We start from the raw sequence: 26,271 nt of genomic DNA, 5'->3' as shown, positions 1-26,271 counted from the left end.
CAATCAGATTCTAGCTGTCATTTTGTAGAATGTACTAAATAAATGATAACTAGACTCTGATTGGTTTTTCAAACCCGCCGAAAAACTCTCAGCTTGATATATTTACCCCCATGGTGTCATTGAATGCAAAGGGTTCTTATTCCCGTACCCATTTACGTGCTTTTACTAGAGGTACAAAAACACTAGTAAAAGCATAAGCCCGTTAGTTAATAGCGTTAATCGTATATCAGGGCGAGCAACCCGTCAGCAGGAGTCGTGTATTTTAAGGAATAACGCACATCCTGCTGTAAATTATTATAGATATTAGAAATTGCTCTCAGAAATCTCTTAGTCGTGACACCTGCACCCTTGTTACTGGGTCATGTAACCCCTATACTGGAATAGGCCCCTCCCACCAACTGGTCTGATCGTGTGGGTCCCCGTGTCTGATAGCCCTGCAATCACCAATCAATGTAGTCGTAGTCAATTTAGAGGCTTTTTTCTCAGAACTATAGGTCCGCCCTCTAATGGGCCGCCTCCATTCTGTGTGGGTGACGGGGGCAGTTTAATGTCTGATAAGAGCCATCATGAAATAATTATACGTGTTGTTTTAAACAGAATTGAAATTGTCAATTTATTCAATTATCTGGTAATCATTTTGAATATACTTTGGTCCTCGTTAAACTCTTGCAAGCAGAGCGGAATTGCAAACCAATAAATATTGCAAACCATAAACCGCAAATCACACTTATATTTTATTTTACACAGTTGTATTTTTCCAAAAAGTTTTCTTGCCGTAGAATCCTCCCTTTCCTTTTCTGTTATGTTGTTTGGTTTTTGTAGACAATTTATTGTATGTTATTTTTATTATTTGCAGTTTTGATCAGTTTGCCTGCACGACTCTTTATTTTTTCTCTGCGCGGCCGATTTTCTGCAATCTGTCCCTGGCTGCCCCTATGCTGGGACTATCCAGGACAGTTTCATCCCTCTGCCCCAAAGTCATCAAGTTAAAACCCAGTGATCAAAAAAATGTCTGCAATTGGTTGCTTAACAACCAGAGGGACCGACCGAGCAGGGGCTTAATAATACCTCCGCGTGATGGCCGCGTATGGTCCGAGATTGGCGGTGAAACCTGCGCAAGGAGCTCCCGGTGGGCAGAGGGTGAGTTTATATTTTGTTTTGCTTTTTTTACTATTTATATTAGGTGGATCATCCATTGAATTAAAATTACAAAATTGCAAATTCAATTTTAATGCATTAAAATTCGATTGAATGTACCATCTATGTAAATTAATCTGTTGCCTTTGTTTTATTAAAGTCACATTGTTCTTTTGCCGACTTTGTGCGTTCAGTCACTGGTAATTTCTGCACCTCTCCTGTTTTTTGGTTGTACAATTCTAACTATTACTTTAATCCAAAAAAAATTAAAAAGTAGACATGGTAATGATGATGGTACATGTCTCAAAATTGTTTTCATGTTGTATCTTCTACATACACCATTCTATTAAGATAATTTCCTTGACCGTTCATTCACTGGATGATACACAATACTTTATTTATGTTCTCTTTTATTTGTATATCTGTTTCCTAATCTCAGCAGCTTTATAGATAATTGAAGTAGAACAGACAGATAATACGGTTCCAAGATGACTACATCTTACCATTCTGGCGCTCATTGGCCAGAACAGTTCTGCTGTCGGACAAATTGGACTGGCATTAAGTCGAAAATTCCATGGGGACACATTTGTGGGGGTCATGTGTTTACCCCATTGGTGCAGTTGCTACCTGATTGCTTTCCTTCACAACACTCCACAGAGACTGCGTTGACTAAGGTTGTCAATGATCTGGTCACTGCTAAAACTAAACGCCATTACTCTCTCCTAATTCTCCTGGATCTCTCGGCTGCATTTGACACCATTGACCACTCTCTTCTCATGCAAACGCTGCAATCCCTAGGGCTTCAAGACACTGTTCTATCCTGGTTCTCATCCTACCTCTATAATCGCTCTTTCACTGTTAATTTCTCTCTAGCCACCTCTTCTCCGCTTCCTTTATCAGTTGGAGTACCACAAGGCTCAGTGCTAGGTCCTCTGCTGTTCTCTATCTAAACCGCTTCTCTTGGAAATCTAATAAATTCCTTTGGATTTCAGTATCATCTCTATGTGGATGATACCCAAATTTATCTATCCTCTCCTGATCTCTCGACATCTGTGTTGTCCCGTGTAACTGACTGTCTTTCTGCCATATTATCTTGGATGTCCTCTCACCAACTCAAACTTAATCTTTCTAAAACAGAGTTAATAATATCCCCACCCACCAACAAGAGCATACCTGACATTTCTATTTCTGTTGATAACATGACCATAAATCCCACCCCACAAGCTCGCTGCCTAGGTGTAATCCTTGACTCACACCTATCCTTTGTTCCCCACATTGACTCTATATCTAAATCATGTTACATACATCTAAAGAACATTTCCAGAATTCGCACATATCTCACACAAGACACTGCAGAAACCTTAATTCATGCACTTATTAACTCCCGCATTGACTATTGCAATTCCCTACTTACTGGTCTTCCCAAAACAGACTCAAACCTTTACAATCTATTTTGCATGCAGCGACAAAATTGATTTTCCTTGCAAATCGTTATTCCTCTGCTGAATCACTCTATATGTCTCTACACTGGTTGCCTGTTTTCTACAGAATCCAATATAAAATACTTTTACTTACCTACAAGGCCATCAACAAAGCTGCATCAACATACATCTCCTCTCTTGTCTCAAAATATCTCCCAACTCGGCAACTCTGTTCTGCACGAGATCTGCGTCTCTCATCCACCCTCATTACATCCTCCCATTCCCGGTTACAGGACTTTTTTCGGGCTGCACCCACTCTATGGAATTCTCTCCCTCACACAATAAGACTCTCCTCTGGTCTACAAACGCTCAAGCGTTCTCTGAAAACCCACCTCTTCAGGCAAGCTTATAATATTCCTCAACCACCCTCTTAACCTCACTACATTACCCTATTACCACCCGTTACACAATTTCACACAAGACAACTACCCCCTGACCGACACTGTTGTGTGACAGGATCATTTAGCTTATGAGTCACTGTTACCTTTGCAGTCTGGCTGGGCCGAAATGCAAAATGTAGAACTTAACCTCATGTATCAAACTCCCATTGTCTCATAGATTGTAAGCTTGCGAGCAGCCTTCTCACCTCTTTGTCTGTTTTACCCAGTTTGTTTATTAGTTTATTGTGTTTGTCTCCAATTGTAAAGCGCTACGGAATATGTTGGCGCTATATAAATAAATGATGATGATGATGAGGGGTGATTAAAGTCCAGTTTTAAGCATCTTCAGCCACCTTTGGTGGTCAGTGGAAGCCCCACATTGCCAGTGATTTCGGGCCAGCTTGGTGTAAATTGTCAGACAGAATTGCTCCATTGCAGAATACTGTTTTTTTGTACAACTTTTGTCGTTTGAAAACTTTGCTTTTGTGTAGTATAGTACTTGACGTTTTTTGTATTAAATTACGTGTTTGTCTCTAGAACTAACAAGCGGTTTATACCGGGCTTTCCTTAGCATTTCCTGCGTCATTCATGCTTGTAGGAGGAAGGGACTGCTTGTTGAGTTTATAGATATAAAGCCAATGAAGAGGTGGAGCTATATAACTTGCATATAATCATATATCATGTCGTCATAAGAGCACTGTGTAGGGCTCGGTCACTGGTTTGGAGCAGGACCAGCACAAGGGGAAGCCTGTCGTTACTCTCTCCTCCTCCTATGTAAAGCAGGGGGACATTTGCATATTGGCTTTACTGACAGAGTCATAATGACACTTAGTGGCCTATTTAAAACCTTAATTTCACATATATAAGAAGTATAAAAAGTACTTTCATTATAGTCGATTGAAATTGTTAAAATGCTCAGTGGCGTTTTCTGTACACAGACTTTTTGAGTTCCCCGTTGGTGCTATTTATGTTTTACTGTAAAGTCGTTTTTTTTACCGGACCAAATATGAAAAGTTATCAGAATTGGGGCTTCAACAAAATAATATCCATTTAAGCCTAACATAAGTGAACTCAAAGGATTAAAAAAATAAAATAAAAAGTGAGGCCAAAAAATTGCTTTGGCAAAAAAAACCAATAACAACATGTAAAAGAATAAAATAAGGGTTATGTTTCTAGATAATAGTCGTTTTGCTCTGGAGAACAGGATACCTGCAAATGCTCGCTGCAGGAAGGGAGCATAGAAAACCGATATTCTATTTTGCACACTTAAGCTGGGTACACACTACAGGTTTTTCGTCCAATAATTGGACAAATCAGCCGACATCCGACTGTTTGATCAGATATCGTGTAGTGTGTATACTTACTTAGTAATCTAAAGTCGCCCCAAAGTGCCGATCATCGTGTCATTTGGTCGTACTGTTTAATTTTTGCCGACCAATCACCTTCCAATCCTGCAGTGTGTATGAATTCACCCGACTATCGGCCAATAATGTATCTCAGAGTGACAGGTCTCAGTCTGCCTGCTGCTGATCTTGTCATGATCCACGGTCTCTGTCAACTGTCTGCGCTGTTTTTCCTTAGAGAAGAGACTGATATGGATGGTACGGGCTGCTCCCCCTCTCTCCCTCTGCACATGTAGTCTTAACCCTCTGTGTGCTGGCTGGAACAGATAAGATTAGTGCAGCATGAGGAGATTAGAGCAGTGTCCCTCCGTTCCTGGGGTTAAATTTCATCTGCCGGAGATAAAGCTGTCACACAGAATTTACGGCCTGTTTACAGTTCGGCACTTAACACAGTGCTGTGTCAAGACAGGCTGCCCAATACAATTGCCGGGCTCGCTGAACATCTCTCAATGAATTAAGACCTGAGCTGTCACTTGCTTTTTATGGACTACCTTGCAGCCGATAATTTTGACAAATGAAGAGCAGAGATCTGATGATAATCGTGCATAGTGTGTACACGTCAATCGGTATGCTGATCGGGATTTTTTTAATTTATTCTGTCGTTGGTATATCGTTAATCGTTTACTTCTCTGTAGTGTGTACCCAGCTTTACATAGTCCTTAGTTCACCTACATAATACAAATGTAAAGTGCATTACAGTAACAAACAATGAATGAGTTTGGGTGCATAAAATAAGAGGCAGCACACATTGAGAAATACAAAGGTAGTAATTACAAAACATTTGAAGGTGCAATGCTGAGAGAAATCCCAGTAGACGTACGCTGAGTATTTTAGGGCGTTTTCTCGTAGATGGGTGTGTTTAGCACCAAAAATAGCAACTTTGACGGTTGCTGGAACTGGAAGCAGAGAGGATACAGGACTTATACAGACACCAAAGGACCCCACCGCGGAGGCATTTTGCCACGAGACACAGAAGCTGTCTTCCTGTAAGGACATTTATTTGATATATTTATTACATTCTCAGGCTCTCCACATTTCCTTGTTCTGTGTGCAGGAATTAGCACAGATATTACACTAGACCTCTTCACATACTTTCACTTTTTTGCTATTTTGGTGTATCAGGTTCCTGCACTCCGTACATATTACCCTCACATAATATTTACAATATCATCCACTACATTGGCCGGCTACTTAGTTTGCATTTGTGGACAGCTGAGTTGTGGGTGCACGGTATCACTGCAACCCTACTGAAGAGAACATATACCTTCATCATAATCATCATCTTCAACATTTATTTATATACGGCCAGCATTCTCCATAGCGCTTTACAATTGGGGACACACACATTAATAAAACAAAACTGGGTAATACAGACAGACAGAGAGGTAAGAGGGCCCTGCCCGCATGCTTACAATCTATGGGACAATGGGAGTTTGATTACATAGTGGTCCAGCCAGATTGTAAAGGTAGAAAGTGCTTAGTGGGCTATGTCCAGTCACACAGCAATGCTGGTCAAAGGGTTGTTGTCTTGTGTGAACTGTTTAGAGGGTGGTAATAGGCTAGTAAGAGGGTGGGTGAGGAATATTATAACCTTCCCTGAAGAGGTAGGTTTTCAGAGAACACTTGAAGGTTTGAAGAATAGTGGAAAGTCTTATTGTGCGAAGAGGGGCATTCCACACAGTGGGTGCAGCCCGAAAAAGGTCCTGTAACCGGAAATGGGAGGATGTGATAAGAGACGCAGATCTTGTGCAGAACGGAGGTGACTAGTTGGGAGATATTTTGGGACAAGGGAAGAGATGCAGTTTTGTTGAAGGCCTTGTAGATTAGTAGAAGTATTTTATATTGGATTCAGCAAAAAAACAGGCGACCAGTGTAGAGACTGAGAGAGAGGATCAGCAGAGGAAGAACGATTTGCAAGGAAAATTCATCAATGTAGCAGCTGCGTGCAAATTAGATTGTAGGGGTTAGAGTCTGATTCGTAGAAGACCAGTACGGATGGAATTGCAATAGTCAATGCTGGAGATGATAAGTGCATGAACTAAAGTTTTTGCAGTGTCGTGTGTGAGATATGTGCGGATTCTGGAAATGTTTTTTAGACGTAGGCAAGTCGATAGTTCAGATTCAAGGTTCACACCTAGGCAGCGAGCTTGCCGTGTGGGATTTTATAGTCCTGTTGTCAACACAAATAGAAATGTCAGGTAGGTAACTTCTGTTGGCGCTTGGGTATAACATTAACTCTGTGTTTTGAAAGACTGAGTTTGAGTTGGCGAGAGGACATCCAAGATGAAATGGCAGAAAGACAGTCGGTACTATTATTGTTAGTGTATCTTTCTGTATGTTCAGTAAAATGTAAAGAACAACTAAATCTAAATTTAAAATTAAGTTACATATATAAAAATACCCCACAAGGTTAAACTTGTTGGGAATAAGACAATGGTAGGATGCTGCATTGATTCCCACCGAGCCCGTAATGGCTGATAATAGAGGACAGTATCGGTGCCCATACACGCTGTGATTTTGACTCTCAATTAGGCTCTTTTTCATAGTGCCTATTGTATGATCTAAAATTGGCTTCAAATCACTGCATGTATGATTCCAAAAAGATCACCGATCCTGGTCAGCAATCGATCAGGATTTATCACATGTCGGTCATCGTAGATAGTAGCTGTGGTCGGATACTGGGCGTATCAGACCATGTTTTCAGATATCAGTCAGCCATGCTAAGAATTGACCCGGCATATGATCTACATTACCGCATAGGACAATATCCTCACACTGTATATTTCTGTTAGAACCTTATGTCTCTGTTACTGTGACAATGTAATGCAGCACTTCAGTATCATCGAGCATTACACAGATCTATTGCTGTGCATAGGGTTATATGGGAAATTGCACAATACGAACTCAGTCCCACTTTGTTGGTTAAATGCCATGATGAAATGTTTGCATATTATTGGGTGTTGCAGCTTTTTCCTCACCTCTTACCCGTTTCTCTTCTTTCCCAACCTGGTGTGTTGTGTATAGGGGTCAGTGTGTTTGTGATTGATTTGTACAGTGTCTTGTGTAACACAACCCAAGCAGACTGCATTTCAACACAAACGTTGTGTCATGCCAAGGCTTAACCCTGACCCTGCCACAGGGATTACTCTCTGGACCATGAAAGCTATAACGTTACCTGTCTCTCTTATCATGGACATTTAAATTGGCAATAAAAGAATAAAAAGTGTGCATGTGTGTGTGTGTGTGTGTGTGTATATATATATATATATATATATATATATATATATATTTCAGTGTCTTATATGTTTTTTCCTTAATCCCCATAAGTAGGACTGATGTTCACACTATCACTCTCCCCAGAATTCACAAACCCAAACATAATTCTCCTTTGTTTTTGCTTTTTTTACAAAGTAATAAGCACAATTCAAGTCTGGTCTGAAAAGTCTCCCAACAAGTTTCTGAAACCTTGGCCGATATTTATCTTGTAAGCCAACCTATATTTTAGGTGTGGTAGACTAGAAGTGTTTTGTACACAAGCATTATTAAATCAGTTCACAGCTATTCCATGTCTCCTTTATAGATTGTATACCCCAACATCTAAGTCAGGTCCATTGTCTCCTTCATTGATTGTATATAACCCAACATCTCAGTCAGGTCCATTGTCTCCTTCATAGATCATATATAACCCAACTTCTCAGTCAGGTCCATTGTCTCCTTCATAGATCATATATAACCCAACATCTCAGTTAGGTCCATTGTCTCCTTCATAGATTGTATATAACCCAACATCTCAGTCAGGTCCATTGTCTCCTTTATAGATTGTATGACCCAACATCTCAGTCAGGTCCATTGTCTCCTTCATAGATCATATATAACCCAACATCTCAGTCAAGTCCATTGTCTCCTTCGTAGATTGTATATAACCCAACATCTCAGTTGGGTCCATTGTCTCCTTTATAGATTGTATAACCCAACATCTCAGTCAGGTCCATTGTCTCCTTCGTAGATTGTTTAAGAAACCCCAACGTCCTGAATTTGAATTCCTGGTTGCCGGCAGAAGCCATGGAAAAGTCTGATAACCTGACGGAGGTTGTTCTGCTGGCCACGGGCTCATTTAACCCCATCACTGTAATGCACCTGAGGCTCTTTGAACTGGCACGTGACTATCTGCATGGAACAGGTACTGATTAAGACACAACAACTTCTTGCTTGAATAAATGGTGCTTTGTTTACATCACCAATAAAACAGCACATTTTGGTCAGAATGACACCTGGCGACCCTAGCTCTGGCTAGACACAGACCATCTGCCTAGTAAGATGCACTGCACAATGGAACAATACAGGTTTAAATACAATAAACCTCTCCCTTGAGCCTAATTACTTCATTAGCCCCTGTCATGCAGACTCCATGGGAATACACCTGCGGTGGTAGTCAGCACAATGCTGACTACCCCGACAACACTTACCACAACATGAAGATTCCGAGGGGCTCCTTACCGATAATCACTGATGACGACTACTATTGAAAGCAACTTTAACCAATCACGAACAAGTAGTTTACAAGTTTACAAAGCCTTCTACATTGTATATAGGCGCATACTTACATTACACTATTAACAACATCGATAATGCCGTCACCATGGTGACTGACGTCATGAAGAGCAGCGGGCTTATTACTTCTTCGTGATTGGTTCAAGTCACTTTCAACAGTAGTCGTCATCGGTAAGGATCCCTTCGGAATCATAATGTGGTGAAAGTGTTGTCGTGGGAATTCGGCATCGATATGCCGTACCCCACCCATCCACCTGTCCCTATGCAGGAGGTGTGCCAAATAACCCTTTTTTATCACAATACATAATAATATATATGTTTTGTCTTTGTTTTGTTTTTCAATTGTGTAGACTGCGTCTAGTACGTAGGCTTTTGGGTTTATAATATGTTCAGGCATGCAGTGTAGTTGTACAAAGGTGTAATGTGATTTATTCCTTCTGAACAGGAAGATATAAGGTGGTCAAAGGCATCATATCACCGGTGAGTGATGGGTACAAGAAGAAAGGTCTTGTCGAGGGGTCTCACCGGCTAACCATGGCACAACTGGCTGCGGAGAGTTCTGATTGGATAGAGGTGGACGTCTGGGAATGTTCCCAGAAAGAATGGACGGAGACGGTGCTGGCGTTGAGGTAATGGGGAGAAGGGAGACACAGGGGAGCAGTGTCCTGTAACCGGGTCAAAGATGAAACTTAATTATTGGTTCTTACCTCCCCCAGACATCACCAGCAGCAGCAGCAGCAGCTTGTATGTGCCAATAGCGGCAGGAACCAGAAGAAACCGGGGAGCAGGAAGGGTCATAAGAGGAAGAGAGACAACAGCTGTCAAGATGTCACCGACTATAACTGTCCAGAGAGTAAAGGTATTAGATCAGAGGGAAAGGGGCTCTGTGTTATTCATAGGTGATATTCAATGTTTTATGTATGCAGTTACCAAGATGTGATCACAGAGATTCTATCCTCCCAACCCCCAACATCTGTGCAATAGCTCCCCCCCCCCCCCAAAAAAAAAATAGCTCCTGATTGGTCCGAGACCCCTCCTAAGAGCCCCAAAAATTGTAATAAAGTATCTCGTAAAGATTGGGATATCACAAGCTCAGCAAACAAGTTGCACATAGTGTTATGTGATTCAGGTTTATTACTGTACAGCTGGCCTCACGCATACAGCACTGGCTGACACTGAGCACCTCACATATATAGTAATACACCCCCCGTTACCTCTGTAGTAACACATCCCCCCCTCACCTATATAGTAATACACCCCCCGTCACCTATATAGTAATACATCCCCCGTTACCTCTGCAGTAATACATCCCCCCCTCACCTATATAGTAATACATCCCCCCCTCACCTATATAGTAATACACCCCCCTCACCTATATAGTAATACATTCCCCGTTACCTCTGTAGAAATACATCCCCCCCCTCACCTCTATAGTAATACATCCCCCCTCCTCTGTAGTAACAGCCCCCCCCAGTAACACATCCCCCCCCTCTCCTCTGTAGTAACACTCCCCTCTCACCCCGCCTGCAGCAACACATCCATCCCCTGTAACAATTTTTGCTACCTAGCAGTGATCTTGGTCTCTCCTCAGTACCACATGTACAATCTGGCAGGCAGTGAGTGGCCGGGGCTCGCAGCGGCTCTGGGGGTGGGGACTGGGAGAGACTCCGCGGTACAATACGGGGCAGCTCAGAACAGACATTACATAGTTGTCCACATGCAGCCGGCTTGTTGTGCACCAGTGATGGAAGGTAAAAGGGTTCATCATACTCCCCGATGATCATTAATGTTTATAGAGATTTATACCTATCGTACCATCCATTGTGTACTCTAATACCAGCAGCTTATTCATCATATATTCATCTATTTTCCATCCTTGCATTTTCCAGCCACCCCTCAGGTGAAGCTGCTCTGTGGGGCAGATATGTTGGAGTCTCTAGGGACCCCCAACCTCTGGAAGCCTGAGCACGTGGTAGAGATCGTGTCGTCCTTTGGACTGGTCTGTATCGCCAGGTTGGGAAGCGACGCCCGTAAGTTCATCTACGAGTCAGACGTCCTCTGGAAGTACAAGGACAATATTCATTTGGTGGAAGAGTGGATTACCAATGACATCTCCTCTACTAAAGTCCGGAGAGCCCTGAGGAGGGGACTCAGTGTCCGATACCTTGTGCCGGATCCAGTCTTGGATTACATTCAGGCACATGACTTGTATAACGAGGAGAGCGAGGAAAAGAACTCGGGCGTTATCTTAGAGCCTCTAGTGAGGAACAACAAGAACCCTCAAAATATGTGATGTTATCACCTCCTTCCTCGTTTCTCAGAGGTCGTTATTACGCTGAAAGTGTATCAAGCCTCACGCGTTTTACTGATGTCTAGTTGCACTACTGTCCCTCAAGCCTATTGTCTTTTATTTAGTTACTTAAGGTACTAGTTATCTCCAACAAAAATCCAACCAACCATCACATTTTAACAGTAAACACATTTTGGTTTTAGTAGCATGGATCCACATCGGTGAAAGTTGCCCATTTTTTTGTTACATTGAAAACGATGTGGTGTTGATCAAAACCTTCTTTTCTAAATCTAGAATTCTTAAAGCAAAAGTACTTTCGTTTCTGGGAGAGGACACATTTAACTTGCATTTCTTATGAAGCTGCGGAAACCAGTAATGTCATGTTTATGACAATATAACTGGCTTATGAAGAGTCGTCAAACTCTAATGTTACAATGCGAAAAACATGGCGGCCATTCACACGTGAGCAGCGTCAAGTTGGAGTTTTTATACAGGTCCAGCTGAACGACCTCTACGCACACCTGTGTCACAGTAAAGATCCTGCATCCGTTCAGGGTTTAATACGATACTGTAGGCAATACTGTTACTGTATATCGCAATGCTGGAAGCTGCTGCTGTAGAAATATATATATAGTGGGGAAAATGATGCACAATTGATTCAGGGAAAGAATAAAGTGTGAACGATGTACACGCAAAGCAGTAATCTGAGTTTTTTTTCATGTTTTTCCGTCATTTAGGCATGGAAGAGGCGGTCGTTTTGCGACTATTCACAAAGGATGCAACCTCACAATTCACTAGAACGTTATGACATCACTGAGGCAAGGATTGAAGTTGCTCAGTGATGTCACTACTGCCTGGTGACTTGACAGGCTTCCCTTACTGTGAATAGTGGTTCACCCCCCAAAAATGGCCACCTCCAGCGAGTGTAGGCCACAAGTGAACTGTAACTGATACATAAGTGTAAAAAATAAATTCGCATTAACTGGCTTCATCCCGGAATGTTGTTGGTTTAAATAAAGAGTCCGGTTTACAACAAGAAACAGCATGTCTTGCATATAATGGTAAAGGTTCTGTAACATATCCTGACTTGGTTAATATGTTAACAATTACCTCCTCCCCTGTATTTGAACTGTGAATGTGACCAGACAGTGTAGACTAGGTCACTGTCTATATGCGGACAGGCAGGCATTCATTCATGACTTGTGGTTACACTGTTACCTCATTACTGGTTCTGAGGTTCAGGAATTAAAGGGACATTGTCACGAGAAATTATTTCTATATTTTTTTCTCGTAAATATAGGTTAGTGTCCTGTAGTCGTTGCTCCGAAAATACCAAGGGAAGTGAGGGAGAAAGTTTACAGGAATAACAAATGCAGCTTTACCATGTACTGTCATTTATTCCAATAATACCAACATGTAGACATGTTGGGCCTGATTCATTAAGGATCTTAACTCAAGAAACTTCTTATTTCAGTCTCTTGGACAAAACCATGTTACAATGCAAGTGGTGCAAATTAGTTTTCTGTTTTGCACAAAAGTTAAATACTGACTGTTTTTTCATGTAGCACACAAATAACAACTTTAAATTTCAGTGTACAAATAAGCTATCAAGTATTTGTGTGATACATGAAAAAACAGTCAGTATTTAACTTTTGTGCAAAACAGAACACTAATTTGCACCCCTTGCATTGAAACATGGTTTTGTCCAAGAGACTGAAATAACAAGTTTCTTGAGTTAAGATCCTTAATGAATCAGGCCCGTTGTCTTTACACAGAAACAGATATCTATATCCTCCTGCTGAAATTGAAATATAAATAAGTTAATAGTCTTATGTTGGGCAACAAGTGCCCCTCCCGATCAATGAAGCATAGAGCACGGATACGGATCAGCCAGGGTATGACACACAGAGCACGGGTATGGATCAGCCAGGGTATGACACGCAGAGCACAGATACGGATCAGCCAGGGTATGACACGCAGAACACAGATCAGCCAGGGTATGACACACAGAGCACGGATACGGATCAGCCAGGGTATGACATAGAGCACGGATACGGATCAGCCAGAGTATGATATAGAGCAAGGATACGGATCAGCCAGAGTATGATATAGAGCAAGGATACGGATCAGCCAGAGTATGATATAGAGCAAGGATACGGATCAGCCAGAGTATGACACAGAGCACTGGTAGGGATCAGTCAGGGTATGACACAGAGCACGGATACGGATCAGCCAGGGTATGACACGCAGAGCACGGGTAGGGATCAGCCAGGGTATGACACAGAGCACGGATACGGATCAGCCAGAGTATGACACAGAGCACGGATACGGATCAGCCAGGGTATGACACAGAGCACGGGTTGGGATCAGCCAGAGTATGACACAGAGCACGGATACGGATCAGCCAGGGTATGACACAGAGCACGGGTAGGGATCAGCCAGAGTATGATACACAGAGCACGGATACGGATCAGCCAGGGTATGATACACAGAGCACGGATACGGATCAGCCAGGGTATGATACACAGAGCACGGATACAGATCAGCCAGGGTATGATACACAGAGCAGGGTGTTAGGTGAGTTGAGTTAACAAACAAGCACAAGAGGACAGACGGTCGCAGGTGGAGTACACATATCACAAACAAAACAAATGCGGCAGGCCGGATCCGCAGTGTATGTATCATCATCATCACCATTTATTTATATAGCGCCACTAATTCCGCAGCGCTGTACATAGAACTCACATCGGTCCCTGCCCCATTGGAGCTTACAGTCTAAATTCCCTAACATACACACACTCACACAGATAGACTAGGGTCAATTTTGATAGCAGCCAATTAATCTACTAGTATGTTTTTGGAGTGTGGGAGGAAACCGGAGCACCCAGAGGAAACCCACGCAAACACGGAGAGAACATGCAAACTCCACACAGATAAGGCCATGGTCGGGAATTGAACTTATGAACCCAGCGCTGTGAGGCAGTACTGCTAACCACTAAGCCACTGTTACATATATATATATATATATATATATATATATATATATATATATATATATGTGTGTGTATGTATGTATATATGTATGTAGATAGATAGATAACACAGGATAGTCTGTATGATAAATCCACTCATTGATTTCACAGAAAAGGAATCACACGGAAGAATAGGGAATATATTGCTAACGTCCTTTCACTCGCCAAATGTAGAGCACGTCGTAATGCAGCGTCCTGTGCTTCGATCACACCAGACATGTATATACCACCAGTTGTAGGCTGCACGTTACATTGTAACTACTACAGGAGATTCCTCTGTCTGTTATGTAAGAGATTTCCTCTAATAGCGGGAAGCAGACCCTATTTAGCCCGGTAAACAATGGAGAATTGGCGTCACTGATTCATAACTTCCAAAACAATCAGCGGGAACCAATTCAAAAGCAGAAAACAAAATAATTCCATTACAACATATACACACAGATACAGGATAAGGAAACAATGGACTGCTAGAGTAAGACGAGGATGTTTTACCCTTAGTTACCTGTCTAACTCTTATTAAACATGCGGCTTTGTGTTTCCAACGGTATTCTGCAGCCGCCCCTCAGGATTCCCAGAAAATGTTATTCCTGTAACGAGTAAAGCGATGGAAAGCAATCCATCTGAATGAAAGGGGTTGTTCACCTTTTGGGTAATTTCAATTTATTAATTTCTGCTTTCAGTCCTGTAACTCTTACTAAATATATTGCTTTATATTCCTTGTATTCCTTATATTAGGTGCACTTACGCAAATACAAACACGTGACTTTACACTGTGGTTTTTCACGTTTGAGGTTGGTAAACCGCCTTTTCTGTGTTTACCATGAAAGATCTGGAAAGTGGTACAGTCTGCATGCAGCCTCATGCTTAGTGGTATTTATATTACATTTCTAATATATATGACAATTACTGACTGTCTGACAAAATGTTGCATATCCCCATATTTTACTGTAATTCACTTCACATAATAGTTTGATTTTATTATAATGAAAGTAGAAAGTGGACACCAGAAATATTTAGCCTATTGGACTTATCATCATCATCATCTATTTATATAGCGCCACTAATTCTATAGCGCTGTACAGAGAACTCACAGTATTGCCCCATTGTAGTTTACAGTATAAATACACACACACAGACAAAGGGAAACTAAGGTAAATTTAAGAGTAGCCAATTAACCTATTATTAAGTTTTGGGAGTGTGGGAAGAAACCGGAGCACCCAGAGGAAACCCACGCAAACACGGGGAGAACATACAAACTCCACACAGATAAGGCCATGGTCGGGAATAGAACTCATGACCCCAGTGCTGTGAGGCAGAAGTGCTAACCACTGAGCCACCGTGCTGCCAGGACTCATCACACCAGTCTCTCACTATTGCTGCAGACTCAGGAGCACCACAGTGACCCGATGTCACAGCGCACTCTGCCAAGTGTGAGCTCCAGAGACCCGTCTGTATTTAAGGTTAAACAAATAACCGGCACAGTCCTTGGTCTGTAATTACTTGTACAGTATTGTGTGTAACATATTAACCACCCCCAGTCACTGCTGAATAACACATGGGCGTTGCAGCTGGTGATCGGTGGGCTGATTCCTGACAGCCAGCCGTTGTTAAAGAGAACCCTACCCCCTTCCACCACCCCCAAAAGTACAATAACGTACTGTAGTCAGGGGAGAGCTCTTATTCTGCAAACCAGGAGGGTTTGGCATTGGTGAGCATAGTCTATAACCCAACGGTACAGGGAATCTCACTAAGCCAAGTGTCCATTTTTTATAAGACGTAATTTCATTTAATTGTACCTATTACATAAACACAGTTGAGGAAAATGGAATGCAGTTTGTCAGGGTTTCTCAAACCCAGTCCTCAGGGAACCCTAACAGTGCATGTTTTCCATATCTCCTTGCTTGAGCACAGGTGTAATCATTACTGACTGATACAATGTAACAGATCCACAGGTGGCACAATTATATCACTGGTGATCTGGAAAACCTGCACTGTTGGGGCTGCCTGAGGACTGAATTTGAGAAACACTGCAATATACTATGACCCATTTTCTGGGTACACCCTATACCAGAGGTGATCAAACCTTTAATCATGCACAACTGAGTTATTCTATTTTGCTGGCACAATAATTATCCCAGACTATTAGAATTTGAGGGGCCACCAATACATTCAACATAGTTGCCAAAAGTCCCTAATTCCCAAAGACAGACCCTGGTAATGTCCCTGTTTTTCAGTAGTGTACAACTGCACAATAAAATCCCTGTTTTCCTGCATGCTACGTACAAGTCACACCATCTACTCTTATGGTCTGGGCTTTAGACTTTAACATCAATTTAGTAGATCTATCTAACATGAAAATTTATTTTATCACATTCCAGAAACATAAAATGTTGGCAATTCTATAAATTAAAAAATAATAGTAATAATAAAGCTATTTATTTTAAATTATTTAAATGGACAAAAGACGAAATATCAGTGTGACCACTGTTAGTTCTGGGTCATACATCCCCTCTATCCCTCAGTTCTCCCAGATTTAACTGCCCATTATTCCTTCTCTTATTATTAATTTAATATTCACTTATTAAACTCACATTACAGCAACTGTAAGGAGTCTTATAAATAAAGAGGTCACAGCTTGAGTAAAAAAAAAAAATGGGCGCAAATACGCATAGCAATTTGCAACAAAAATGCAAAAGAAAAAGAAATGCAAAGTTTTTAATAAACTTTCCTTTATGTGTGTCTGTAATAGGCTGGATATAGGTCTGTACAGAAAGGGTTACACACAGGACATTTGGAGACCGACCTCCCTGCTGTGATAGGACACACTCCTCCCTATAGGCTATATAACTGTCTGTCTGTGGCCAGAGGACATTGTCCTTCAGCAGCTGTTTCCTGCCAGTTACCCCACAAGAGACTGCTCATGGCCCCACCAAGCTTCTCTGGCACCTGGAACATGGTCAGCAACGAGAACTGTGACCGGTACATGCAGTCCCTGGGTAAGCTGACCTGCTCTGGCTGGGGAAGGGTTAATAACAGCTTAGAAATCTTCTTTACCAGCAGGGGGCGCTGTCAGGTGGTAGATTTGTGTGACCTGGGGGGGTATTGGAGGACTCTGACCTCTGTCTTTGGACTAAACCTAATTGTGACCATAATGTAAGGAACTCCTGATGTAAATTGGTGCAAATTAATAATAATTATAATACTACCATTGTTATGCAGTGCTGTACAGTGGATACTTAATCGTTCACAAGTCCCTGTACCATTAGAGCTTACACTCTAAAATATTTGACTCTTTAAATGATTACATTCCATATGTAACCTGTACAGCACTTTTTGCACATCCAATGCTTAATCAATTATATGCATTGTGTAACCACATGGTCCTGTATTTTCCTCCTCTATATTTGCATGTGTTGGTCTATAAAAAGGTCAACAAAATATATTGTTTGATCCATCCTATGTATATTATCGAATAAGAGGTGATTTTCTGTCAGGTTACAGAGGTCAGTCTGACCCAGCTCATCCTGGAGGGGTTTGTCTGCACCTTTCATGGACTGATGGTGATGGTTTGTTTATGTCAGTTACTGAATCAAGTCCAGGTTAATGTAGTCACAAAGTCAGTGTCAAGTTGAGAAGTAGACAGATATTTCCCAGATGAAACGGGTCAGGTTGACTTCTGAACGAATTAATTTAGGATTCTGATTTATCTGCACGATAAACAATGGTGTCTGCATGTAATCTGTGAATAGCTGTATCCAGCTGAACCAACCCTCTGCTGAGCTAAAGGTCCGTCCTTCTCTTTGTGCCCGTTATAACTAAATTAACGGTACAATGTTCCTTTAATAGGACATGTGTTTTTTTGGTTCATTTTTTTTAAGACAAATGACCACGGTGATATTACAATACTTAAGGTACTTTATTAAGGTATTGTGGTGACGATCACTATGCATTGCTGCAAGCCACAGCAACGCATAATGAAACGTGACTGTGATTTACTATGCTGGGGCTACTCTGGGAGCCCAGACCAATTGCCCCCTCCTCCACCAACTATTTACTCTGCCGGTGAATGGAGGAAGTGCTATGCACATAGGACTTCCATGGGTGAACGAAAAGTTGGAGAGGACTCTGCTGGATCGAATGGAAAATTACAGCAAAGCTTTTCACTACTTGATAAACAGGATAACATAATAATTTATAGGGTCTGTGTTAAGAAACATTAAATGGGTTATCATCATAACCATTTATTTATATAGCGCCACTGATTCCGCAGCGCTGTACAGAGAACTCACTCACATCAGTCCCTGCCCCATTGGAGCTTACAGTCTAAATTCCCACACATACACACACATATACAGACACACACACATATATATATATATATATATATATATATATATATATATATATATATATATATATATATATATATATATATATATATATATATATATATATATATATATATATATATATATGAACCCTTCACAAACTATGCAATGGCCACTTTACTGGAAAAAAATGCTGGTTTTTTTTTGGGGGGGGGGTTTCTGGCTAATCGCACATGGCTGCTTTGTATGATGGTTCTAGGTATAAGCCTATTGCAACATACAATAAAATAACTGTTGACCCCACTCGCCCGTAATGCTGTGTGGGGTCGTTCAAGTCCTTAATCAGTGCAATGGAACTTGAGAGTGCAGTCACCACCTCTATAGTATGTTTAACACTTAAACCAGGGTTTCCCAAACCCAGTCCTCAGGGCTCCCCAACAGTGCAGGTTTTCCATATCTCCATGCTGGAGCACAGATGTAATCATTACTGACTGACACATTGTAAGAGATCCTCAGGTGGTCCTAATTATGTCAGATGTGATCCAGAAAACCTGCACTGTTGGGGAGCCCTAAGGACTGGGTTTGGGAAACCTTGAGTCTTAAACAGTCTTGTTTGGTACCTGCTAATAACCATGTCAATACTTCTACAACTTACCTGAGCAGTGCTGTGTAACCTGACTTCAATGTTTCCCTGTGTACTTCAGGTATTGATATTGTCACCCGGAATTTGGCAAAACTACTTAAGCCTCAAAAAGTGATAGAACAAAACGGAGACTCGTTTGTAATTCGGACACTGAGCACCCTGCGCAATTATCAGGTTCAGTTCACGCTGGGGGAGGAATTTGATGAGGACACCAAGGGCCTGGATAATAGAACATGCAAGGTAGGTACTGTAATGTATATAGGAATATACTCAACTTGGTGTGTTACCACCAGACCTGGAATCCCACTGTCGGGGTGGGGTACTACTTGATGCTAGAAACATGCACCCACCCCTCCCTTGCAAAGGTTAATTTGCAGCTACACTCCACCTAGGGATCTACAAAAACAGACCTTAACACCAGATTCTGTTTCAACAAGTGCAAAGTGTAGTATCTGAGGGTTTTCATCACCTCTTTATAATGTGAGATCAGTTCTCCTAGGGCAGTGTTGGCTAACCTGTGACACTCCAGGTGTTGTGAAACTACAAGTCCCAGCATACCCTTCCAGCATTAAGCTGCTATATATTGGCAAAGCATGCTGGGACTTGTAGTTTCACAACACCTGGAGTGTCACAGGTTAGCCAACACTGTCCTAGGAGATGCATTACTATGATACAGGATATTATGATACATAGATTGTAAGCTTGCGAGCGGGGCCTTCTCACCTCTTTGTCCGTTTTACCCAGTTTGTCTATTAGTTTACTATGTTTGTCCCCAATTGTAAAGCGCTACAGAATATGTTGGCGCTATATAAATGAATGATGATCATGATGATGATGGGCCTTAGGAATTGCAAGATGTATAGCTTGTATTTGAGAGTGAACTCTCTAATAAGGACACAGATAGTGGTTGCTGTAATATTGTACTTGATGATAAAAGCAAAATATTTTCACTGTCCAATAATTGTACTGCATATGGGCAGACATGAGGTCTAAACCTGATTGAATTTGATTTTAGAAGATGGAAAATAGCTCTGAATTATAAACCCCCTTCCCTTTACCATTATGGTAATTATTCAGTTTGGCAGTGCCAGGTTGCCAATTGTCTGTAAACTTAGAGTTTGTAAAAATGTAGTTAAGAATTTGTCAGTATTGTGATTAGGAAATCTATTATCTGGCTTAAGCTGGGTACACACTACACGGTTTTCGTCCAATAATCGGCTCAATCAGCCGACATACGCTCGTTCAAAAGTCGGGTCAGTGTGTGCAGTGACACGATGGTCAAAAGTCTGCCCAAATGGACGATTGTCGCCTCATTTGGTTGGTCGTACCGTTTAATATTTTCATTCCAATCTCGTTTCCGCTGTGTAGTGTGTATAAACTTCCGACCGATCCACAACAGTGAGTACGAAATTGGTCATTGCTCACGACAACATGGCTGTAAAAAGTCGCTAAAGGGACGTCCGCTCTTCCCTTTATCGTCCTAAACAAGACTAGTGTGTATGCAGTCCATGGACCGAGCGATCGGACCATCGATCGCATGTAAAATTGCTTGGCATAAAAAGTTGGTGGAAAACTCTGTAGTGTGTACCCAGCTTTACCCCACTGACTCCATGACATAAATGGTGTCATCACATGCATATTCTTCACTCCTAGGAGTGAGATATAACATTTGGGTAAGTGTGTATTAACCTACTGCTCTTGGAAATATGGAACCAAGATAAAGTTTGATTTTGTTTGGAACTGCTGTGAGCTTACAAACTTTGCTCCTTATAACTCCTCTAGATGCTGTTACTACCATTTGTAGGGGAGACCGGCCAGTTTAGTTTTGTAGGTTCATTGTGTGAGGCTTCTCCACGAAATGTTCAAAAATCTTCACTTATTTTTGCTTGCATTTCATAGAGATGTAAGCAGATTTATGTGCAGTAATTGCTGCTACAGGAAATGGATCCCAATGTGTCAATAAAAACTGCTTTTCATTAAGAAAGTCAGGCAGAGCAGCATGTGACCACATTGGGCAATGCAGTCACGCATGTGATTGGCCAGACTACTACCTGTCTGCTGTTCCGCCTGTAATAGACCCGTATATACTCATGTATTTCCTCTATGGGACAGGAGATGGCAGTGTAACACTAGCACAGATGACAGTTTTATATTAGTCTTGTGATTTTGCTGCCTGGTTCATATCCAAGAATGCTCACAATGATCTATAGACCTTAGATCAGAAGACTAGAGTTTTCAGTACTGTAATCGGCTATAGTTATTTTACTTGTGATTCACCACAATGGTTCTCTGCTGAGACTCAGGATTGGTTAAATAGAGAGTAAGAAAATGACCATGGAAAATCTTACTATGAAACTTCAAACTGTTATTGTGGATTGTGGCCTTAAATGAGATAATTAAGCACCTCTTATCTACTGTAGCCTTAGCCCTTACCGGGATATCCAGGCCCTTTACTCACTGAGCCACGTAATCTGTACAGGTTCTGCAGCAAATTAAATCCACATAAAATAAGGTCCTCAACCAGCCACTGAACCTGCAATTAAAAGGACATTCATGTATTTCTTATATTTAAGCATAATATTCTTAATGTTGTTGGGACGGAGCAGCTACATTCTTGATTCCACTGTCCCTCTGATTCCTGTGACGTTCGTCTGTTTATAATTAAGTCCTATACTGGTGGTCAACAATTGTTCTATCTTTTACTTTGTATATATTGAACACTCAATCAAATTTTAGGAATGTTATTTTGTAGTAATGGTTATTAGTATTTCAAGTTTGTGGTGGTTCTTAAAATTCATGTCTGCAGTTCTAACAGTTTTGAAATGTTAAATATAAACATATGTACTTACCACCTCCTATCAAATCCTACAAATGAAAATGTATTTCTCTAGTCCGTGGTTACCTTGGACAATGGACGTCTAACGTGTGTTCAGAAGGGCGAGAAGAAGAACCGTGGGTGGGTCCACTGGATCGATGGAGATGACCTACATTTGGTATGTCTATTGTCTCCTCTTCTGTGACATTGAGGAAGTGGGTCTCTTACATAACTGTGTAGCACTGAAGTATAGTGACTTGTTTCCTATGTGATGACCCATTGTCTGGTCACAGATGTATATGTGGAGATCTTGAGTCCAAAACCAATTGACGCAGTAGGTCCTATTCTCCCCCCCTCCACGCCCCCCTCCTCCTCCCATAACTAATAAATCTCTACCGTGAAGTGTCCAAGACTGTCCTTGGTTTATAAAGGCAAAATTGACCTGGTCTGCATAAATTCTACAAGTCGGGTAACTAATACACCAACGTGATTACTGAGTACATCTTTATTGATGTCTGTGACTGCACAACTTCCTCAGCTCATTGAAACAATTCTTCTGGCTCCTGAAGCCTGTTATCTTGCTTCTGGACTTGGACAGTATAGTACTGAAGAATGCATGCCTCAAATATCTGACTATTGTAAATTGTATCTAAAAATATAGTTAAAACAGACTTGATGGACCGGTAGGTTATTCATCAAATCATAGGTAACTAATATCATGTGTGCAACTGAGACTTTTGCATTTTTATCTACAGTAGAAATAGCAGATCTGTTGCTGGCTATAGCAGTGTGCTGGGGGAATTTGTCTCTGTTTTTTCCTTTTAGGATAACCCCACCCTTTCATGCACCTGTTATAGCCTATAAATTGATTTGAGCAACTACCAGTTCTTTATTTAACTAATATCATGAGAATGTAGCCTAGTGATTGCGCCAGGACCTGGTGGTCACATGTGATGAGCTCCAAACTGGTTCTGTCCACAGATTAAAGGTCTCAATAGAGTGGAAGGGTGACATTAATATCTCCATTAGAACAGCGGCTCATCTGGAGGAGTAGACTTGTAAGGTGTCTGAAGGAGTTGTGTGACTGAAGGTAGGATGTGACTGGAGAGGTGTCGCTGTCATCCAATCCGGTGCCACCTTCAGTTACACACACCTCCTCAATTTATCACACTTTCTGGTCTTCCTGGTGGGATTAGAACTGCAATGAGAAGACAATAGCTGGATGAGGGAAGGGATAGTGTCCGTTACTGGCCTTTTTCCGTCTTGATTTTTGAATGCCCATGAACACTTTTTGTTTGGGAGGGGCCGCTGCAGCTGCTGCGTTCCTCACTTAATATAATCACACTATCCCATAATAGTCTGGTGTCTGCCCTCAACATACCAGAGACTTCCTACTGAAGGCCTGACCAGCTGTCAGCCTAGAAAATTAGGTATGGACACTAGACCATATTGTGGTTCATATGACAGGGGTTATGCATGGGGAACAAGATCTTCTACGTTTAGTTGTGTCCCTGCCCTGCTAACCCAAGATTAGCTTGTTAATGGACCAATAACAAATTTCCCAGAATCCTCCTGTCGTGCAAGTAGTGACAAGGCAATGCGGTATTAATCGACTGTATGTGGCTGTGAAATAAAGAAGATATCGCGCAGCTGCAGTGATTTTCATATACAGAGTCCCCTTCAATAGGCCAATCGGCTGTGCAGTGGGGCTGTCACCATTGTGTGTGGATCATAGGTGCCCTCTAATAACCTGACTGTTCAGTGACCTAGAATGTTCACTTCTAATCTCCTGTGTTTTCTCCAATAGGAGCTGAGCTGTGAGGACCAAGTGTGTAAACAGGTCTACAGGAAGGTGCCAGGGGCCTGTTGATCGCTATGGATCGGTTATTGCCTGCTCTGGAAGGAAAACAATATGCTTGTAAAACGATCTATGCAATAACTGTATCTAGTTTATATATTTATATTTTGTAGAATGATTTTCTTGTATTGCAGTAACTTTGGATATTTAATATGCTGGTTTTGTGCTAATTAAAATATTTGTAAGTTAACAGTTGTCACGTTGATATTTCAAGCTCTTAAAACCAAGTGGATCTCTGACTCGATTCTATCTTCCTCTCCAGTGATCTACCTGTAACGCCTCAAGAACTGACACTTGTGTGGATGTAACTTGGCCTCTGTCTGTTGATTACATCACATGTTTATATTAATGTAGAATTACTCAGGATTAACTTGATAACCCATCTTTACAACCAGGCTAAGGGGTAACCCACAAACTAAGCTCTGGTCCCCCACACAGCAGGTCAATATGATACCTCCAGTCTGTTGTTGGGTTGTTCATCACTTTCTATACTCCAGGCTAAAGCCCTGAATCCTATATCCAGGCCAGTCTCTGTTAAAGGCATGCGTCACAAACTTAATACTGAATGTGTCTAATGACCAAACCCCTGTTACAGGCCGTATATCTTCTCATCCGTTATTTAATTGTAATATTTGCCTTATGCACCCATATGAGATCTGGCTTACCGTCAGCATTTGCTTACCAGTTACCACCATCTCTCGTCAGATATTTATATTGCACCACTTATTCCACGGCGCTGTACAGAGAACTCTCTCACATCAGTCTCTGACCCATTGGAGCTTACAGTCTAAATTCCCTAACATACAGTATATAAGACTAGTGTCAATTTGATAGCAGCCAATTAACCTACTACTATGTCCTTGGATTGTGAGAGGAAACCGGAGCTCCCAGAGGAAACACATGCAACCTCGGGGAGAACATAAAAACTCCACACAGATAAGGCCATGGTCGCGAAATTAACTCATGACCCCAGTGCTGTGAGGCAGAAGTGCTAACCACTGAGCCACCGTGCTGCCAATGGGGGAGCAGGACCTCTGGAGAACAGTTCTGCCAAATAACAGCAACAATCCTAAATACTCCTGGACATTTGTGTAACCACCCAGCTCTGCCACACTGTCTGTCTATGATTGTGGATTTTAGAGCAGGTGGAACCAAAATAAGTGTATATTGTATAAATGATTATCTTCAATAAAGGATGTACAAAATTCAAACGCCTATATACTGTGAGAGTTTCACCTTTTATCAAATAAAGATGATCTTATGTGTGTCTTCCTAAATGTTGGACCATAAAACTAATAAAAAGAAAAATAATACACTGTGTGGTGAACAAATATATAATTAGTGCTATATTAAGCTCACCCTTTAATGCCGAGAAGACCTTTAGCTTAAGAAAGCAGTTGGTGACAATAACCCTTATTGGGAGAGCCTATTTATCAAGTACTGCTTGTTCTGGTAGCACACGGACATCTCAGAACAGAAGCATTTTTTTTTATCATATAGAATTTTGCTGCCACTGGATGCACTGCTTATGGGGGGGGGGGTACCATCCGCTGTGATAGAATAATGCAGCCCCATAGGCTGTCCGGAACCATTACTACATGACCAGATCGATGCTGGGTCCAATCACTGAGCAAGACACACAAGATCATCACCCTTGCTTTAATTAAAGGTAACACCTCTCAACGCAACGTAGGTGAGCGTGAATTGTGCAGGACCTATAATGGAGATAATCATTTGTACATTACACTTTATATACATTCTTTTCCCTTTTTGGGAAAAAAATCTGGGACTTATATTAGGATGCAAACTCTGTGAACTCTATTTTTTCTTTTGAAAACACATTGTAGAAGTTACCTATGTTGTGTGGTGTCATTATTCACATATTTCTATCCCCTCAAGCCATCTGCCAAAGACCTTATAGAAGCTGCGTTCATCTGTCTCTGCAGCAGTAAATGGTCCATTTGGAGCTGCCCAGTTCTCAATCCCTAGTACGTGCTTAGTGTAAAAGGGATTGCTCCTCTTCAGCTATAGTAGAACAAGATGCCACAAGAGGATAATAACCACACAAAGGAGAAGATGCATTTTAAATGGACATGACCAAACTCAACTCTAAGTTCTGGAGTTGGTAATGATGATTGACAGATCCATATGCTAGATTTAAGGTGCCCCTTGTTGCACAAATATTATTATATTTAAAATACTTGATAAGCAGCTCTGGCAGAAATCTGCACAACCCCTCTGCAACGAGTAACACACATTAAAATTATTATTTTTTTCACTATGGATTTAGGATTGGAAACAAGTTAAATAATCATAACAAATATACAAAGAAGAACATGTTTCTTGGTGACTT

At 41.4% G+C, this 26,271-nt stretch overlaps 1 protein-coding gene across 6 annotated transcripts in view; it reads left to right on the top strand.

Annotated features, from left to right (window-relative positions):
* LOC142107101 (retinoid-binding protein 7-like) overlaps window positions 1-24,108 on the top strand; it is a 37,981-nt gene extending 13,873 nt beyond the window's left edge. For 2 of the 6 annotated variants that reach the window (XM_075190260.1, XM_075190261.1), the window contains 5 exons: window positions 857-1,140; window positions 8,408-8,581; window positions 9,398-9,581; window positions 9,669-9,811; window positions 10,842-12,276. In XM_075190260.1, the coding sequence (XP_075046361.1) occupies window positions 936-1,140; window positions 8,408-8,581; window positions 9,398-9,581; window positions 9,669-9,811; window positions 10,842-11,245 (1,110 nt within the window). In that variant the 5' untranslated portion in view covers window positions 857-935 and the 3' untranslated portion in view covers window positions 11,246-12,276. Of the gene's footprint in view, window positions 1-856; window positions 1,141-8,407; window positions 8,582-9,397; window positions 9,582-9,668; window positions 9,812-10,841; window positions 12,278-17,139; window positions 17,271-19,306; window positions 19,486-22,136; window positions 22,239-23,867 lie in introns of those variants that run through there. The other 4 variants (XM_075190263.1, XM_075190262.1, XM_075190264.1 and 1 more) reach the window with 4 other exon arrangements.
* Window positions 24,109-26,271: the final 2,163 nt, after the last annotated feature.

Source organism: Mixophyes fleayi, chromosome 11 (genome assembly GCF_038048845.1).
Source record: "Mixophyes fleayi isolate aMixFle1 chromosome 11, aMixFle1.hap1, whole genome shotgun sequence".
Lineage (NCBI taxonomy): Eukaryota > Metazoa > Chordata > Amphibia > Anura > Limnodynastidae > Mixophyes > Mixophyes fleayi.
The sequence above is the reverse complement of the archived record's forward strand: the minus strand, read 5'-3'. Positions and strand labels throughout refer to the sequence as shown.